The 20,905-nt window shown below is 31.9% G+C and overlaps 1 protein-coding gene and 1 long non-coding RNA gene across 4 annotated transcripts; one reads left to right on the top strand and one right to left on the bottom strand.

The window, feature by feature from the left end:
- The first annotated feature begins 649 nt into the window (after positions 1–649).
- On the top strand, positions 650–11,170 carry LOC112456773 (aromatic-L-amino-acid decarboxylase-like). 2 transcript variants are annotated; one of them, XM_025019521.1, is made up of 11 exons: positions 650–808; positions 4,699–4,793; positions 5,490–5,610; positions 5,829–5,942; positions 6,302–6,421; positions 6,560–6,689; positions 9,032–9,180; positions 9,496–9,607; positions 9,705–9,913; positions 10,047–10,247; positions 10,506–11,170. In XM_025019521.1, the coding sequence occupies exons 2-11, from the start codon at positions 4,714–4,716 to the stop codon at positions 10,710–10,712; spliced, it is 1,443 nt and encodes a 480-aa protein (XP_024875289.1). In that variant the 5' UTR covers positions 650–808; positions 4,699–4,713; the 3' UTR covers positions 10,713–11,170. The 2 variants fall into 2 exon arrangements, with proteins under 2 accessions (XP_024875289.1, XP_024875288.1); XM_025019520.1 differs by having other exon boundaries at positions 651–804; positions 4,697–4,793.
- On the bottom strand, positions 10,782–17,368 carry LOC112456775. 2 transcript variants are annotated; one of them, XR_003041012.1, is made up of 4 exons: positions 17,211–17,368; positions 16,072–16,249; positions 15,398–15,657; positions 10,782–10,860 (listed from the first exon to the last, which is right to left on the bottom strand). It is a non-coding gene; the product is annotated as an uncharacterized LOC112456775 (long non-coding RNA). The 2 variants fall into 2 exon arrangements; XR_003041013.1 differs by lacking the exon at positions 10,782–10,860 and adding an exon at positions 15,156–15,305.
- Between the last annotated feature and the right edge of the window lie 3,537 nt (positions 17,369–20,905).

Genomic DNA, 20,905 nt, shown 5'->3' with positions numbered 1-20,905 from the left:
ATTAATCGAAGAGGGGTAGGGAATTTTAGTGTTTCAATAAAAACTGTGCTTTAACGTTCGACAAGAAATCGGCGCGCAGTTGAGTAAATTGGAAAAATTCGTGTGCTTGGAAATATATGAATTTATTATTTCATATCTCTCGCTTTAATAACGACGCGTTGCTCTTATTTGTTTTATCTTAATTATATTAATTTATTAAGTTTATGACTTTTTCTAAAAATTTCATTAATTTCATATATGTCTTTCGCACCCATGCGTAATTAAATAACACATTCTTTGCGTAATATTATCGCTAAAAGAGTATATAATACTGAAATCTTGTATTTCTGTTTAGAGAGATTTAATCATCTATTTAATTACCAACCGGTCCATGGCGTAACGTCAAACAAACAGATCGCACGGGCAAGTAAAATTAAATTGCACTTGCTGTCACTGCCAGAGCGCAAAAGTTAACGCGTCCACCACCTACGCACCGCTAACCGAGTGACCAGCTGCTATCGATTGCATATTCGTTATCGATCTTTGACCACGGTATTCGCGACGGGACGAGGCAAGTGAATCCCGACGTGCGACGTGATCGCGCGATTGGTCGAACGGCACCTCTGGTAAACGCTGAAGAAGTGGGGAGTTACATAAAGTCGTGGCACGACGCGGATGCAGCGGCAATTCGTTGTGGAACACCGCCGGTCGCGAGCACTCCACCGGCTCTCGCGGAATCACCACGGGCACGTGGATATCGTCGCTGTCAAGGATTACTCAGTGAATCTTTAGCCAGATTATCGAGGTGCACCTTACTTCAAACGTGTGAGTCAAATTTTATTTCAATTTCAGCTGTGAAAGTAAAGTGTATTTGTATTTCTATTTATCTGAAGCGTTCCTGAGAATCAACATTGTAGGAACATATATATAGAATTTTATCTCGCTATAGGCACTATTGGTACGTTTGTAGTATTTAATTTGGAAGCTAATGAGAGGAAAATTTGTTGAATAATTTGTTAAATAAATCATGTCGTCTGCTACCTTCAAAAGTACATTTTAAACTGCTGCATATGAGTGATGAGCTATATAAATTGTAGCAATATATGATGTAGATTGCTGTAAAAAAATGTAATTTATCGATAGTGAAAGTTGAAATAGAAAAACGATTTGAATAAGCATGAAAGTATCCTATAGATCGTGATACAACTGTAATAATTTTTATAATTTTATAACAAAATTTTTTTACAAAAAAAACGATAAGTTTATATTTTATATAGTATATTTGAGTACATTTACGAGTACATTTCAGTATGTTTGATAAGAGACTGAGTGACTTCGAAGTAAGATTGTTTAGGATCTCGAAAATCCTGTAATTGATGTCAAGGAGTTGAACTTTAATAGCGCTTGTTAGTCTCTAAACGCGCAGAGTGTATCCAAAACTAATTATTGAGCTTTCGCTTTGTTACGGCTTTCGCTCCGACATGTAGTCCGACTGAAAAGCTTGCTAATTGTGTTAGCTCGTTAAATTAATCTGTCACGCTCGTCAAAAACGACGATTAAACTTCGGAAGGAAAGATTAAATAGTATTTTGAGATTGTCTAATATTTGCGAGCTATCTTTAACATATTGGCGTGTTATAAATAGGAATTGCCGTCTGAATAATTGTACTAATAAAAGTAACGTTTTCGACGCGTACTATATTTGAGATCCACATAAATTTAGCACGCGAGTATCTTGGTTGATTTCATTCACTCCAATAATGCATTTGCGATTTTTTTTATCTTTTTTGAGATTTTCTTTTATTGCGTTAATCAGTATCTGAGGAAACGCATCAATCGAAAGATTAACAATCGCTAAATAAACAAACTGTATATAACATTATCTTAACTTGATAAGTTAACGTTATCTGCTTTTTTTATCAGAAATTATTATTAATGTAATTATCATCAAATTGTTTCTCTTACGACATAATGTCCGTGTAAGCGATATCAATCTTATTCAATACTTAATTACTAAAAAAAAATTCAATAACATTAAATACTAAAAAATAATAATTTCTAAAATCTTGTTTGACATTTAGCTTAAATTCTCTTGTAGAATTTAAAGAAACAGTGAGATTGGTCATGGTCGAGCTGGTTGACATTTCACGTTATCACGAAATACACGGCAGCAGATGCTTCTTTCCATAATGCAATTTCAATCTTTGAATACCTAAATGAGTTTTCTTTTATGTGTGTAATACGAGATATGTAAATCAATGGATACTAAAAAATTCCTTAATAATATATTGTACGATTGAATTATATGCAAATTGCTGTCTGGTGCGTAGAATTATCTCGCGAGAATTATTCTATCTAGCGAAACGATTCAAATAAATAAATCATGATGGCTTTATGATAACCCGGTGGGGTCAGAAGCAGCTGTATTTATCTCTAATTATTAACGCGAAAAGCGCATTCATACTTTTATTCTGACAAATATTGGATTATCCCATGAGTAATGCGATTTTTAAGAGATATTTTTGAAATAAAACAAGAAATTTATCATTTTAATTTTAATCCAAAATATATTTTCCATTATTATTTACAACTTTTTCCCATCTTAATCTTAAATTTTCAATTTCTTGGCATTAGAAATCTTTCAGTTTTGAGCTAAAGAGTAAATCAAGCTCCCTTTTATACCGCATTATTTATGAGATGACCTAATATTCTCTAATATCAGAATCAAGAGGGGATTCCCTGACCATCACGAGAGTTTCCTGTATTGTGTGAAAAGGAGTCATTCGTTTTTCTACGTTACTCATTCGTTTTCTTTTTTTCGCTTTTCCTCATATGCCAGGCCAGGACGTTTCGAAAGTAAATGATTATTATTCTCTATAAATCGAATATCCTTGAAATAGTTGAAATAAATGCAACGATATTATTCGTGCTTTATTTTTCTCTATGTTTTCCAGTTCTTAGCAATGCTACTATTCTTAGTGAGCAAACTTTTAATTAATACAATTCATTTTTAATTTTTTAAAATAAAGATAATTAAAGTAAAAAATATCTTAATCTGAGGTTCTCATAGTTCAAATCTCCTTCGTAATGATATTTATTTGCAAATTAATTTAACAATAATAATGGAAGAATAGTAATATATGTCGATTTACTTTTCATATCAATTACTAAGGTATTAATTTAAAGGGAACGATTCAACATTTTAAAACAAGAGCAATGTTATTCTGTGAAGTCAAAATCTGCATAAATATCTTATTAGTTACATGTAAATCACGCAAAGAATTGTTTATTAATCGCTCAAGAATTAATTTATTAAAATTTAACTTCTATTCTCTTGCCACGATCGTTCCTTGAAAATCCGCGTTGCAATATTCCGCGAGTATACGTCATAGCGAGCGAGTAAAAAAAACCGACAAAATCGCGCTTCGACACGATAGATAGGCGGCGGCAAACGGCGCTTCGAACGAAACCAGCTCCATGAAAATGAGTCATGGTCATTACGGCTAGTTCACTCTTACTTCGCTACTATACGCGAAGGCGATTTTGCTGATCGTCACGATCGCTCTTTCGATCTCGTTGTCCTTCTCCTTCCACGATCTCGTGGACATTCTATCCGGTAACATAGACACATATGCATCTCCCTCACCTTCCGGCTGCCGAGTTTCTCAAGACCTACGTCATTGGCTCTACGTCGCCAATTATCGCTGCCTAGGCTCATTAAACATTTCGCTCGAAAGGCCGAACGTACATACACATTTTTATAATTTAAAATTTTTCTTAGGATAAAGATAAAAAGGATGTTCAAACTGACGCAATTAGCGATGTTATCCGCTTTCCGTTACGCGGTAAATCTGTGTTATCAACTTCTTTGTTGAACATTAATGCATTAATGAACAACGATGTTATGTATAAAGCAACGAAAGATCAAAGAAGCTACACACACAGATCTTCTACTAATTCTCTCCTAATAGTAGAATTACAATGTTACAATGTTACAATGTTACAATAAAATTGTTAAACTTACTATAATAATCAAGATTTTATTAATAGCGTTGCTAATTACTTGCAAAATAATCTACTATATTTAATAAAAGAAACTATATGTTAAAAAAAATAATAACTCTTGTATCTCTTATCTTGCTTTGAGAGAGACAGCAATTTAAAATATTAAAAGATAATAAATTATTAAGGTAATTTTAACTCCGTTCCACTTAAAATTATGTTAAAATTTAGCACATATGCTTATGTAATATCTTGATAGTACCATCCTTATGCAAATCCTGCGCTTTAACTCTTTTAATCCTCGTCATAATGTCACTTTCTCTTTTTATCTAAAATCGTTGTTTAACACACATCCTTGAATCCAGCAAAACAACTTCAACCGCTTCACACGTTTTCTATAAATTATCACGGTTATCTTGATAACAAGATCTTTATGGTCATTTGCATCAGTCACGTAACATGCGGAAATGCAATCGCTATCATTTTCTATTTATTCCGATAAACGTTCACGATCAATCTTAAAAAAAAAAAAAAAAACGGCATATGTATGACATTCGTACCTTGATTTAAAAAGCGTTCGTGCATATTGATTATGCCAAGGATACTACAGAATAACACTTACTCCACTTATGCAGTTAATGCACAACAACACAATTGAACGGATATTTTCGATATCGTTACATCTCCATAACAATCTTATCATTACGATATTACAGGTAAAAAAAAACAAATCATGGATCCCGATAGCTTCAAGGATTACGCCAACGAGATGGCGGAATACATCACAAATTATTTGGAAAATATTAGAGACAGGTAGGTGATAACATGTTGTGATCGAGAAATCGTTTGTTTGAAATCAATGAATCTGAATTAAATAATAATATATATCAGTTTATGTTTTTTATATAAATATAAACTCAACCCTCGTTTTACGATAAATACGTTTCGCGTAAGATAAAATCACGTTATTTGAAAAAAGCCTTTGCTGGTCACTGTGTGTAGTGAGCAACTAATTGTAAGAAGCTTTTAGCTTGATACGTACACCCCTTTCGGTTGAAGGTGCATGTACCATGTGCATGATTTCTATTTTATAAAAGGGGGAAATACATGTATATGTATAATTTCTATTTTATAAAAGGGGGAAATATGCGCACATATGGAAAGCTGTTTTCATGAATGAATTTAAAGAGAATATAAGGGTGAACAAACAATATAAATGATATAATCGAATTGTGATTGACAATGACTATCAAGCTGCTGAAATGTGATTAGAGCTACAACGATGATTGAAAAATAGTCTAGGGTATTATTCGCTTTTTTAATATAATAATATGAGAGGGCATATGTCCGAGTGAAAAAACATTGATTCAATATTAGAATTTAAAATTAAGATATACATGAGAGATTAAAACAATTATTTGAAAAACCGTGTAAAAATAATCGCGCAAAAAAGGGCGTAAAAAAAAGAGTTGGATGTATCTCGTAAACAGAAATTTCAAAAATTTCCAGGAGAGTCTTGCCAACGGTAGAACCAGGATACATGAAACCCCTCTTGCCATCCGAAGCGCCACAAACCCCTGAACAGTGGCAAGATATAATGGCCGATATCGAACGAGTAATAATGCCAGGCGTAAGTGATTTTTAAGTGCCTCAGATGATCGTAAATCACCGATCTATCAGGATCTATAACTGTAATCTGACTATAACTGTATTAATGACTGACTCGCATACATATCGCGAAACGGATATAATGATACTAAAAAAAAAAAAAATTAAAGTACTTTATCATCGGCACTTTCGATTGTTGCGTAAGTAAGACAAGAAATAAATTAAGATAAAATTGTTTAGGTTACTCATTGGCACAGTCCAAAATTTCACGCATACTTTCCCACTGCGCAATCGTATCCCTCGATTCTAGCCGATATGTTAAGCGGAGCTATTGCGTGTATTGGATTTTCGTGGGTAAGTACAAAAACTTGCAGTTGAAAATGCGATGTTTTATTTATGAATTACGATTATTATAACCTTCGCGTGTTCATGCTTATGTCACTTAATGTTCTGTAGTGATAGTTTATTTAAAAAGATCCTTAATTTATATCTTTAAGAGTAACAAAATCTGTTTCCATGCATGACACATAAAAATCCAAGTTAAAATATTGACGGAAATAAAATCTCTTTTTTTAAATAAAATATGTTACTAATTTTTTGATAAATAAAAAAATAATATAAATCAAGGAAATATGTCGAATGCTGAAATCAAAACGCTAAAGACACATCATCCTTTTATAGTCACTTTTGATATTAAATTTCTTGTATTCCAGATCGCGAGTCCAGCTTGTACTGAACTAGAAGTGATCGTATTAAATTGGCTGGGAAAAATGCTGGATTTGCCGAAGGAATTTCTTGCCTGCAGCGGTGGGAAAGGCGGTGGCGTAATTCAGGTAAACGACATTTTACGAATAATATTACATTTACAAAAGATATCTGAATAGCTAGAGAAAATAGTCATTATCCCTGACTGACATTCCTAAAGAGGAAGACACTATTAAGCATACTTAAAGTATAATTTTCACCTACAGGGCACTGCTAGCGAAGCCACTTTGGTAGCGTTACTAGGAGCGAAGGCTAAAAAGATAAAGCAAGTTAAAGAACAACATCCCGATTGGATGGAAAACGAGATCGTCGAAAAACTAGTCGCATACTGTTCTTGTGAGTATACTATACAATTATTTTGTTACGGAATCTGCTACTGATATGCAAAGTTTTACAAGACATCAAAAATGAATTTATACGCTATACATACAGAGTATTAAATCGCATAAATTGTCTCTTAATCAATTCTTGTCTATCTTTATTGAACAAAGAAGCAGCGCACAACAATGAGCGTTAAGCGTAACGGTTCAGTGACTTTAAATAAACACTTGAACTATGACATGTATCTCGATGAGCGTTAAATGATCTATGACAGTCGCAATTAAGCCTTATATAGACATGGAGACAGAATTAAAAACAAAAGGACAATGTTTCGTAAATTTTAAAAATATTGTCACGATAATCCACTAAAATTAATCTATAATATTTCATGTGTTATTTTATATGTGAGATATTATAATTCATTATTAGTTTCTTAATATACACATATAGTGTTACGGCAAATGAAAGATATATAGCTAAATAACCCCATCTCGTAATTTTTATTTAAAAATTTTTTTTGAAACACAGCATTAATATAAAATTCATCATTTTATTAGAATATAACAAAAAAATAAATTCATTAATTTACTTGCAACATTTACTTGCAAAAAGTTATTGTTCCGTAATTTGTTCAGCAAATTATAACTTTTTAATGTGTTATATAATCGCAATTAAAGGCTATTACAACGGGTTATTACAACGTATCACTGATTTAATTTAACAATTTTTCATTCGTATTCATTGCATTACTTCGAGACGCATAGATATAATGCTGAAAAGTGTCCGGTCGCTTTCAGTGACCGGGCGCACAATCAGTGTAAAGGCATGTGAATAGAGGGGGATGAGAGGGATGGAGGTGATAGGGTGAATATGGGGTTCACGGCACTTCATCAAGCAGCACTTTGTCGCCATGGCAACTCGTAATAACCGCTCCAGCTATATTTCAGACCGAACTTTCTCCGCTATTCTCGACGCTCATAATAATTCCGACGCATTTTATCGAAATGGATAAAAAGAAAGAGAAAATTTTTCTAGAATTCTTCTCCGATACGATGAATAATGACCACGGTGTTTTTTCGATTAAAAATATTGAATGGAACAATATTATCAACGAGCCGTTATTGTTCTAAAAGAATGGAGAATTTTTTATATCCTTTTTGCGCTATAATCGCGATTGAAGATGAGACCGACAATTTCGTCAATATTTATAAACAAGATTCTCTTCTCCAAACATTCTATGAGACATTAAAGAGTTACAAGATTCTAATAGAAGTAAAAATTAGGAAAAATTTGGAAAGATGTAAAAAGTTGTAAATTAATAGGAGTATAAAATTTTTGTTATGTATGTCTATTATAAGTATACTTTTAATAATATTTTGGTATAAAAAAATTTGATTTTGTAGTGAATATTAATATCGCTGTGTTCATTTTCTAGAATAGCATTTTTTTAAACTATAACCACGATAACTTGAGAACGGTTTATTCGATTAACTTCATGTTTTCACAAATGTTTATCATAATTTGTCTACATCGGTTCACGAATGTGTTTTAATATCACATGAAACCTGTAAACTACTCTCTTCTCAACTTAGGCATTTATACGGTTACGTAATTTATTTACCGTAGCTTCTGTTATTCCCAGAAGTCGAGCAACTTGCATTTGACTTTTAGTTAACTCCATTGTCACATCATCCTAGTAGATACTGCTGACTAAATAAGGACAGAGTTTTCGGTATATTTTAGTCGATTCTATCGATTGTAAGTGTTGTTTATTAAAACATATTTCCATTTTAAGGTATTTAGCAAGAATTTCTATCGTATATTTCCTCACTTCTGACGTCACAATCTGAGATAATAGGTGATAGATAGCTGAGTGAATAAGAGCCTTAAGTGCATACATTGTTGAAAAATAAAATATATTAAAGAAATAGAGATGTTTGTCAAAATTTATAAAATTTATATACCTATTCATATGGTATTACGTATCTTACAATTAGTTTTACAAGTGCAAGTTACTCTAATGCCCGGTTTCACCAACGTCGTTTAACTTGAACCTTAGTCAAAAAATTCACTCTTTGCCTATTTCTAAGGGAGACTGTTAGAAAGAGACAAAGAGTGAATTGTACTAAGGTTCAAGTTAAACGACGTTGGTGATAAAGGGCATAAATTTAGTTAAATATTAAATATTAAATATTAAATATTAAATATCAACATTGCATAAATTATAGGTATAATATAATGTAGTAATAAAAAGAATATGTGTTACGTCAAATCGATATTGCGAATTTCTCGAAAATCGAACAATTATAATAAATTAATCGCAATGAAAATATGCGACAAAATATTGTATTTTTTAGGCCAAGCACATAGTTCAGTTGAACGCGCTGGACTTCTCGGTGGAGTAAAGTTCAGACAATTGGAAGTCGATGAAAAACATAAGCTGCGCGGCGACACATTTGCCGATGCAATCAGAAAGGATAAAGAACAAGGATTCATACCGTTTTACGTAAGTTCAGCTTATCCAATATTTCTTTATTAATCGAATTGCATCTTCCATTACTTATATTTGTTAAAAAAAACTAAATAAAGAAAAAAATTAAATGTATTATATAAACGTGAAATAATATAATATAAATATTTATGAAATAACATAATATTCCCAGAAAATTCTCAGAAATACAAAAAATTCTCGGAAATTAAATAATGCAATGTGTTTATTATAACATCACAGAAAAATATTGATATCGCGCTTAATAAAAAATTTTTCTCTATAAATAATCTGTATAATTTTCTCTATAAATAAGCTGACTTCTTATCGTAGGCTGTCGCTACTTTGGGTACCACTGTCGATTGCGCCTTTGATCGTCTGGATGAAATGGGTATCGTAGCGAATCGTGAAGACATTTGGTTGCATGTGGACGCTGCTTATGCAGGTATAAATAAATTTTCTCATTTTAACATGAAAATAATTATGGATTCTTCAAATGGCGATTTATAAAACAGAACTAAAACAAATCCATTTGATTATAGGATCCGCTTTTATCTGTCCGGAATTCAGATATTTAATGAAAGGCATCGAAATGGCGGATTCATTTAATTTCAATCCTCATAAATGGATGTTAGTTAACTTCGACTGCTCTACCATGTGGCTTAAGGATCCGACATACGTCATAAACGCTTTCAATGTCGATCCTTTGTATCTCAAACACGATATGCAGGGTTCAGCGCCGGATTATAGGGTAAGCTATTAAAAATCTATTACGAGTCACTTACGTTGATATTGTCGAATTTACATTATTTAATTAATAAAATCAATTTAAAAAACAATTAATAAATACTGTCGTTAATCTGTGTAATTGTACTTCGTTACAGCATTGGCAGATTCCACTTGGACGTAGATTCCGATCTCTGAAACTTTGGTTCGTATTGAGGCTCTATGGGGTCGAGAACCTTCAAAAGTTTATCAGATCACACGTCGCTCAAGCACACGAATTCGAGGCATTAGTCCTCTCCGATCCTCGCTTCGAAATCGTGGGCGAAGTTCTCATGGGATTGGTTTGCTTCCGATTAAAGGTAAGTCAATTACTCTTTACCAATATATTTGAAAAAATAGGTCTTTTTAAACAAATATATGTATATGTGTTCAATATTGTATTTATTTAAAAAAGATGTTCATAATTTTTATATTAAATTTTAAATTAATGGAAGAACATATATTTAGAAATAATTATTAATTAATTGACAATTAGAAAATATTAGGAACATCATTTTTATAAAAGCGTAAGCAGAATAAATAACAGAATTCCATAATAATTCTATAATAATTTAAAGGGATCCAACGAACTCAATGAAGCCCTGCTAAAGAGGATCAACGGTGCGGGAAATATCCATCTCGTTCCGTCGAAGATAAAAGACACGTACTTTCTGCGACTCGCTGTCTGCTCTCGATTCAGCGAGAGCAAGGATATACAGTATTCCTGGAAGGAGATCAAGCTGAGAGCCAACGAGATACTTGAGGAGCAATCGGTTTCGAAGTGATGGCGCGCTCAGATAGCTCGCGGTTGCAGATCGTTAGCGCCTGCCACTTGCAACCAATCCTAGTTTCAAGTATTTCCTCACACCCAGCGGATTTTGAGGACCAAATAGACTAAAGCGACGAATGATTAATAGGCGGTCTCAGACAGTTCTGCAATAAAAAATAATAATTTTTGCAAACATTTTTAAATTTCAAACGATTAAACAATACTCCAAAAATGCATTTGTTCGCCAAGTAAGGCATTCTAATTTGGAAGCCATTAAGTCAATGTGGCTTAATTAATCAAATATTTGTTGAAAATTAAGAAATTACGAATAACGGCCGTTGGTGAAATTTTAGAAAATTAACTGTGTAGTCAGAATTTAAGTGTGACATCAAATTGGAATATATAGTATTTTAATATTTTGGATCCAATATATTTTATTACTTTAATGAAATGTTATATGTTAATAATTTAACAGCTTACGAAATGGAGAAAATATATTAGTCTTAGACTTTTAATATATTGCACAAATTTTAGTTTTTTTTATTTCTATATACAATGTATATTCACGTTTATATTTTATTAAGCACAACGAACATGTATATAAATATTCTACTTGTTACAAATATGTAACTGAAATTATATACTTCGTTAAAATTATATTCCACTAAGCGCTCAACGTGAATATAATATAAAAACGTCGCCTATAAGTTGAATGCGTGATACTTGTTGTACTGTTATTTATGCACATGTTATTATATATGAATGTTTATATATTATACATCACACAAAAAGTGTATTATAAAAAAATAATTTATTGTATAATGAGATAAAGCATTGGATACAAAATTTTGGCAAGCGGATGTCACACGTAGTGGAAAACTTTAAAATACACCATGTAAATTTTATAAAGTGATGCGCGTATATAAATCTGTTTGATCATATTATTGAGGAAAACGAATATTTTATTTACGTAAAAAGTTCCATACAAAGAGGTACGTTTTAAAATAATTGCTACTTCAGGAATCGATTTGTGTGTGAGTGTATGTGTGTAGTCTGCTGGGTTATATGTTAACAATATAATAGGTGTAATGCAATATTATGTGTCTCCTTGTGCCACTTTTGCCGGCACACTATCAGTGTTACCGTATACGAGCTCCTTAAGCAACCTTGTAAGTACACTACGTAGTGAAAGTCGCGCATTGCCATTACAAAGTTGCGCGTTGATATATAAGCGTAATTTTTGGCACAATATTAAAAATGCGTGAAATATTCTTTAAATCGCTCAATATCTCAAGTAAACATCGAATGCTTATTTATTATTTTGCAGGCGTAAAGAATTATGAGCGTATGAAATCATCTACGTGTAAAATATTTTAATTCGCTAATTAATATGTGAAGAGTGAGATATGACTAATTATTTAATTTCACGACGGAAGGTAATTTGCCAATCTGGATTTCCCACCGAAATGTTTATATTCCTTTTCAAGCGTCTACGAAGAATTAATAAATCTCGTTTCATATTTCCTCACTATTATAATCTTCGTACACGTTGAAATTGTATGTAAGTAGAAGATTATAGACGCATGTTGTGTACATATGTTACAATTATAAATGATTATAAAGTAAATACATATTAGTAAAACATATTAGAGAAAATTGTAAAATCGACGTATGTAACATATCATTATTGTATTCTCTATTTATACATCTATTTTTGTTTCCCTATAGGTTTTTTCTAAAACTTGCTTTGAATCTCTACTTTTATCGCAAATATTCACTATGTCGTTGGAACAAAACTGCGAAGATAAATACTTGTAATATTGTAATAATGTCTTTCAAATGGCAAACGATTGGAACGATTATTATAAATGTATGTGCGCTAATATACTTGCTGTAACGTTGTGCTGCAACAGAGACAATAATAGTAATAGAATTAATCAACAAGACATAGCCTGTCGAAAAAGTTGACAACATTCGAATAACCTGAGGTCGAGATAAAAAAAAGATGTAAATTTAAATAATCATTAAGATTACTGCTGCGTTTATTGCCAAGCGATAATATGTTCTCGAAGATAAGAATATCAACTAATAACAACAACTAAAAATACAGACGCCAAAACATTCATTGTTATTGAATTATAAAAAGATTTCACAATGCTAAGCAACTAAGTATTAAGCAATAATTTTATTATAGCTTAAAAATTTTATTAAGCTTATCATTTTAGCAATTTACGCAAAAAAGCAACGTTAATCTGAAGCAACAATTTCAGTCGTTGTGGGACCAATGAATAATTTGCTATAAACAAAATGATTGTATTTTTGTTGTATATTGTTCGTTAAAAAACTGCAAAATGTATTATTAAGTATTATTATATGTCAATGTGATTGAAAATTTAACTATTAAACTGTTAATGTCGACCAAATTAGATTAATAAATGTACCAAACCACCAGTCCCACCACTCTTATTTCTTTTTTAAAATAATATACCCTTATCTTAAAAAAAAATGTCTATTAATTTACGAAATATATGAATAGCAACGCTTTGAGTACAAAAATTAAAGAAATATTAGATATTAAAACATTCCTGATTTGACATATGTTGCATGTATTATTAAAAATTATTTATATCTGTCAAATGAACCTGTCGAATTCATCAAATAATTATAGAGATTGTTGACGTGGCTAATCACCGGCAATGTAATTTACATCACATAAGATTTATGTTAATTAATATTGATTTAAATAATTATAAACTATATATCGTTTAATAAAAGTAATGCACGAAATAAATAAATTTGTCAATATAAAAATATTATATTTTGATGAAAATATCTTGAAAAATCAATAAAAAAATTTGTAACTTTATTCATTACGTTTTATTCTATATGCTTAATACCTTCTTCAATTAGATCGATATCAACTTGAAAAAAATTTACGCCTTTAGCCACAAATAAGCTTTCTACAGTTTATGTCGTAACACCAACACTTGGCCCTTAACAGATGATAATAAGCCTTCGCCTTTGTATCTAAGTAAATGAGTAATGTAAAGGGCAGGCTATGTTAACAAACGAGTAATAAATAGGCGTCTAATAAAATATAATATAATTATGTGTCATTATATGTAATACAACGATAACAATAATGATGTGTAATATTAATAACCAATTAAGAAAAGAGATAGAGAAAAAAGAGAAAGAATGAAAGAAAGGAAGACAAAGAGAAAATTTCAAAAGGATATTTTTATGTCTCGCGGAAATTAAAATTATATGTATATCATATGAGAAGAGAATACTGTCACAATTCTAAAAATTTTGATAAGTTAACCCCATAAAAGTATGCCTAAAATGTCATCTATGTGTTATAAATAGTACTTATAACAAAATATCGTAATTGTATATAATTATCATATGTTGGGGTTATCTCATAATTTTATAAAATTAAAATAAATTTGTTTTTTTCTCTCCTAAAATTTATGTATGTTTGAATAGTGACAGTATTCTTCTCGAGATCCGATATGTATATGTATAATTTTAAGGTACATTTGCACATATATACGTGTTTGTGAATGCGCGCGCGCGCGCGCGCGCGCGTGTGTGTGTGTGTGTGTACGTTATATGTATTAATATAAGTATATAATTATATTTGAAAAGAACTGACTATAAGATATAATATTCGTATAAAGCATCAGAATTAATAGAATATATTGTAGAAAAGTATATTATATTTTACCGAAAACCGGTATTATTGCTGCATTTCAGGTTCAGGTAAAGGAAATAAAATGTATAATTTTATGATATACTGTACAGAAACAAAGTAGCATATAGTGTCAAAGTGTTCATCATTAAATGAATGTTTAGACCATTCAGGAACCGACTTCTTTGTTTTGTACACCACAAAAGTGTTTTACTAGTATTTCTTCAAGTTCATCTAATAACTCTCTAAACAAAAATTTATTTATTGATATAACATATAACTATGTAACTATGCACAGACATTATTATTAAGTCTGTTTATGGCAAAAGATTTTACTTTATTCAGAAGTCAGAAAAATAACTTTACGGGATATTTTACACTAAATTACAAATTAACATTCCAAATTTTGCTCGGACCTTATTTAAAAATATTGATTATAATAAATTATAGACTGGTTAAAAGGAATCTATAGAAAGAAATTGAAATTTTACGTAGTAATTTATAAAAACTGACACTTCTATACATTTTTCTCATTTATGTATTGATAAGACTTTGACTCCTTTTTGGAAGATAAGATAATGTGTAAATATTTAACATACTAATTAATTATAAGAAGTACATTAATTCATCATTTACCAATGTTTCATTGATCATCATTCAGTACAAATAAAAAATTCAAATATTTTGGATGTAATATTTTGGAAAGTATAAAAAACATTTACTTTGTTTTAATCATAAACAGTTATTTGTAAATTATCTCCGTACCTTTGCCAAGAATACACAGCGATATAATATTTGCAGAATAATATGTCTCATAAAACTCTAATAGCTTATTTCTAATGTTAATGTTTTTCTCCTTCGGTATTTTGTCCAATGTCTCTCTATTGCCTTCGCCAAATTTTGAATACGGATGATCTGGTCTCACAGATAAATAATTTCTCCAATTGATTAAATCGCCACTTATCGTCCATTAAATGTATTGTGTGTTCTAAATTTATATCATTTACCTTCTGATCAATCAAATTTTCCATAAAGAGAGCGTTAAGAAAAACTGTGTAAAGTGAAAAAGCGCCTTCCAACTTATCCGGTCTTATATCGAAGTAAAACGTGGTGTAATCTAAGCCTGTCGATGAGCTGCTCGAATCGCCATTCCACCACAGATATATATTGTAATTATTTCAGTGAGAAAATTTTTTTGGTCCCAAATGTAACATACGCTCGCACAAGTGCGCTAATCCAAGTAGATCGTCTGGATCGCACACATAGCCTGCAACATATTTCATCTCTAATTAAATAATCCGTTAAATTGATAATTTAGCGGTATTAATTCCTGATTATTTGCGTTATCACAAAAAAATGACCAATTATATCCAGAAGGAAATGTAAACAGTAATCATACTATAGATAGAGTAACTCAAAAGAGGAAAAGTGCATAAAAAGTGCATCAAAACATTAAATTTATGTATATGCCGAAATACAAAGTTATTAAACAGAAATCATAAAAATAAAAAAAGTAACACATGAAAAATATTAAATATATTAAACTGATGAAGAAGTGATGTATCTTCAGACTTATTATATTACAATTTATAATGTATGTACAGAATGATTTTATCAGAAAGTTTTTATGAGAATTATTAAAAACAAGTGTATGTAAAATCTAGCGAAATAATATAATTACCGATATTAACGTCCATTGCGAAAGAACTATTGGCAGTTGTTCGATTGCTTATTAAAAGAACTTTCATTTTATATTAGCGAGTTCTAAGCTCCTGTATTTTCGGTGGTCTTCGGTTTTTCCTATATCATCGTATCGATTCTCCACATCTTTATGAGTCGACATATTGGTCACACTGGAGCTACAGATTCGGAAATATTATTTCTAACATAAAGAAAATACAAATACAGACTTTAAGAATGTATAAATTTGTTTACCTATTTAACCATTATATATATATTATCTATACAACAATGATGCTGAAAATATATTATTCTAACTGAAGCAAAGTTGTAACTTTTCAAGAATTATTTGCACAATAAACTTTTTTCAAAAAGTCTTTGAATCATAAAACATTTATAGTTACTAATAATATACAATATTAAATAAAATATTGAATAAAGATATTTTAAAATATTAGGAAAAATTTATTAAGTATGTATGAATGCAACACTCGATGCAACACAATATTGTAGTATAAATTCAAACTGTTACATGGATTAAGTACGGAGTTACAATAGTTTCTATTTTATTAAATTGTCAAGATAAAATGTTTTCCTTATTTGTCATTCTCTTATGAACAAAATTAAAATGTAAGTAGTGTTTCTCTGTTCTCTGTTCTTCGTTCATTTTCTCATTTCAATATATGGTTACATATATGACAAAAATATAACCAGAAAAGTAACATAAAAAGGAAACAAAGCAAAACTTAACTTATTTATAAGATTACAATCAAATTATTAATGCAAAAAGAGTCAAATGTAATAAAGTACTATTAGAGAGTAATTTCAATTAAACGGTGTAATGTTTTTCATTGCCAACGTATACGTCATTTCTAAAACTTAATTTTTAATAATTGTTATCTGCAATTATCAGTTATTGAAAAACCTATCCTAACCTAACCTAACCTAACTACATGTGTCCGCATTTTAATATTTCCTTGAAAAGACAAGATTTTTGTATGAATCAAACCGTATTTATTCTAAATTCTCAACAAAAGATATAAGATAGTAGACAAGAAAAGGTTATGATGTCGAAAGTAATATTGATACAATTAAAAATATTACGCATAAGACAGACGTTGCCAATGAATATACACCTACCTATAATATAAAGTAAAATAATGCCCAGATATCATCAATCATCACAATACCGATAAATTAGTAAGAAACAGCGACAAATGCGAAAGATATTGATACACCAGTAATATTGAAAACAATTAACAAAGAGAACAATGTAAACTATCCCAGACGGCAGACACGTAAACTCATGACGATCGAGCGTTTGCGCAAATAACACGTAAAGCTGCGTCCACAAATACCTGTGCTTAGCAATAATTGAGTTTGTTTCAGGCAACGTATTCAATATTTGTTACATTTATCCAGCAACAGTTTACGCCCAGAGGTTTCATTAATGTATAGTTTACAGTTTACATATTATTGATGGAGAAACAATTTACACATTGTATACACACACATATGTATTATATTCTATAGAGGACGATTTTTATCTTTTTTATCTCATGTAATATTTTTATTAGGGGAGTGGGAGTGGAGAATTTTTTCATAATTTATTTTCTTTTATTTGTATAATAAATATTTAAAAATATCAATACTTTACCATATGAGAAAAATAGCCACAAGATTTGGGAAAGTCAAATATATATGATATTTTTATAGTGTTTTTTGTGCCAAAACCAATTAAGCGGGAAGTACACACTTCTGCACAATGCATAATGTGTAAGCATAAGAAAATTGATTGGTCCATACACATGTGCATAAGGAAATAGACCAATCAGTTTTCTTATGCTTACGTATTATGCGTTATGCAAAAGTCTGTGTTCCCCATGGCACTGTAATATAACAAACGATAAATAGACAAAATAAATTAAAAAATTCTAAATTATAAGAAAAACGCAAACGAAGATAAAGTTTAAATAAATTAGTTATTATTAATTACTACAAACTCACCAATATATAAATAGTATTACATAGCAAAGTAATAATTATTTTCCTATTCACAATTATGTATTCAGATCAAAATCATTTATTAAGAAATTATACAACTAGTCAAAAGTATATATTTTACATGTTTGTTGTTCTTTCTTAAATAGAGCTTAATTATTAATAAGAGAAAAAGGAAGGCATATCTTTTCACACATTTTGATATATATCTGATATAAATAGTATACATATTTGATATAATAATAAATAGTATATATTCTTTGAGATTCTGAATCAGGATATCTGCGGTGAGGAAATGACAATATAATATTTATTTGATTTATAACAATTTATTGTTATAGAAATTAAAGAAGAAATTGAACATGATACAATTTATACCAATTAAGAACGTTTTTTAAGAATGTATAATATCTCTGAACTCTTTCCATTGCGAATATTATATGGAAATCACAATTGCATCCCAAGTAAAGGAATATTCCTAAATTATATTCAAATTATCTTATTTTATTTATATACATATATCGTTTTATTTAGAATACTTAATATAATTAATTTAAATTTTTATTTAAGCTTGTACTTAATAAACATATTTTATTTGTAAAGAAGGCGACGAAGATTCAAATATGAAAAATTTATTATTATTGTAGTAGTATTTACTATTTCGCATATCTATTATTTATATGTTATTATATAGTGTATAAACGAATAAAGATGATCTATATGTGAGCAATCGCGAGATCTCCAGGGGGAAGGGGGCCTATAATTAATAATTTCATTTGCGTTTTTGATTTCATTTCTTTTATATAATTTTGGAATCTCTACAAGGACGTCATCGTTGGAATCTAAGGAATTTTGAGGAGAGAAAACTAAGGGCGAGGGGCTGATCGTTTGAGAAAGTCGAGAGGGAGGGGAGGGAGGCCTGTTCGCGCTGTTCGTGGAGCTCGCAGGAGGCTAGCGGAAGGGGAGCGCGACGGAACGCGCGTATAGCGCGTGATCGGCAGGTGACGGAGAAGACTCGTCGCAGAGCCCTCCACGGCCAAGGAAAATGAGATGCTCCGACCGATCTCCACGGCACCGATTGGACCCGGAATGGCGAGGTCATCATCCCAGAGGTTCACCGGGAGAGCTCCGGTCGGTAGAAGTGAGGCCCGGCTGTCCGCAGCGCTCGGCGAAAATTTCGAAATGCCATTGCGAAGGCGCGGGCTCGCGAAGCACCCCCGTAAGACCGACTGTATACGACACTGCGCGAGTGCGCGACAGGGGGCGACGGGCGACGGGGGCGTTCAGTTCCCATCAGGACACCGCGCGATACGGCCGCGACGTGGATCCTTCCGACCTTCGATCAGCTCCGATCGTAATCGTATTCGGTCGCGAACGAGCGTGATGTGTGTAATGTGTGTAATGCGGGTTAAATCGTCGTCCAGCATGGTGTACGCGACGCTTGCTGTGGAGCCTGCGTTTTCTCGTCGCCGTGTTTCGCGCATGACGGTGGAATCCCTGGAATATCGACCCGCGATCGAGACTGGCGTTCGAGACAATTTTACATCAAAAGCATCCGAGTATCGTGCCTCCCCTCTCCTGTAAGTACGCAACGCTTCATATTCGTTTGACGCGAGTAATTGCGCTCGCGAATGCGATCGCCAAATCGCCATGTCGATGTCGTTCCGTCGAGAAGCTCGCGCGATTTTCGTCGCGAGCGCGATATATATCCGCCATGTTTCCTGTGCGTCGGTGCCGTTTTCCTGGAAGACGCTCGTCGCGGTCGTTTTTTTTTTTTTTTCGGGTGACGGGACAAATATTTATACGCGAGCGTTACTTCTGTTAGTAACTTACGATAATTCCACTACGTAAACGGAGATATGTAGTAATTTACGATAATTCAATTTAATTCCACGTAAATGAGGGAATTATCGTAAGTTGCTACAGAAGTAACGCTCGCGCAAACGTAATAATGATGAGAATACTGAGTATATGGACGAATTACGATCGGACGCGATTATTATTATCTCTTTCTTGAATGATGTATCGAGGGGAGTTTCGCGTGTGATATATGCGAATTTCTCGGATCTATGAAATTGGCTCGACATTCTACGATAGTAATTTCAAAAATATACCGAGAGTTTTAACAGCACTTTTCATAGTTCTGCATATAAAAACATGATAAAAAATAAACTAGTTTCACATTCCTTGTATTAAAAAATCGAAATAGAAAAAATGTGAACTTCGCGAATCTAGCACGGCTTTCTCCTCTGAAGTTATCAAAACGTGTTGACCAATTATATTTGACGAGAGTTCCCGATAGTTTTAATCGAATTCTCCACACATGTATGCAATTTCAAATCGATATCTTCCCATCAATTAACAAGTTTTGAACAATTTTTATCCGCGCCCAGCGAGAAGTGTCGCGCTAATGATACGCGATTCTTTCCGTTTTCCGCGGTTCTAACAATTATTTTCGGCAGTTCTATAAGAGAGTTTAGTGTTTTATAATTATTGTTTTTTCGCAGTGGAGATGCTGGTATCCGTGCAGCAAGTACTGTAGTTGTCAGCTGGATTTTCGCTCGTGAACGTCGCGTCGTGAGTTAGTACGCCGACAGAGATGCGACATCGGATGAGGACCACGGAGAAGAGGAGGAGGCCTGGGAGGCATCAGGTGACGGCGGAGCAACCGTGGGGTGAGTACTTGATTGTAGAGTACTTGATGTCGCCATTTTTTAAGTAGTGCAACTTTTTCTTTACGGTTTGAAAATTCATGTCTTGTATTTTTATGCAATTTGTTCGATTTTCCGACATTTCGCTGTTTAGCATAGTTGAGAAGACGCTTAAACAAATTA

The sequence above is a fragment of the Temnothorax curvispinosus genome, unplaced genomic scaffold (genome assembly GCF_003070985.1).
Source record: "Temnothorax curvispinosus isolate PA1 unplaced genomic scaffold, ASM307098v1 QBEX01007141.1, whole genome shotgun sequence".
Classification (NCBI taxonomy): domain Eukaryota; kingdom Metazoa; phylum Arthropoda; class Insecta; order Hymenoptera; family Formicidae; genus Temnothorax; species Temnothorax curvispinosus.
The sequence above is the reverse complement of the archived record's forward strand: the minus strand, read 5'-3'. Positions and strand labels throughout refer to the sequence as shown.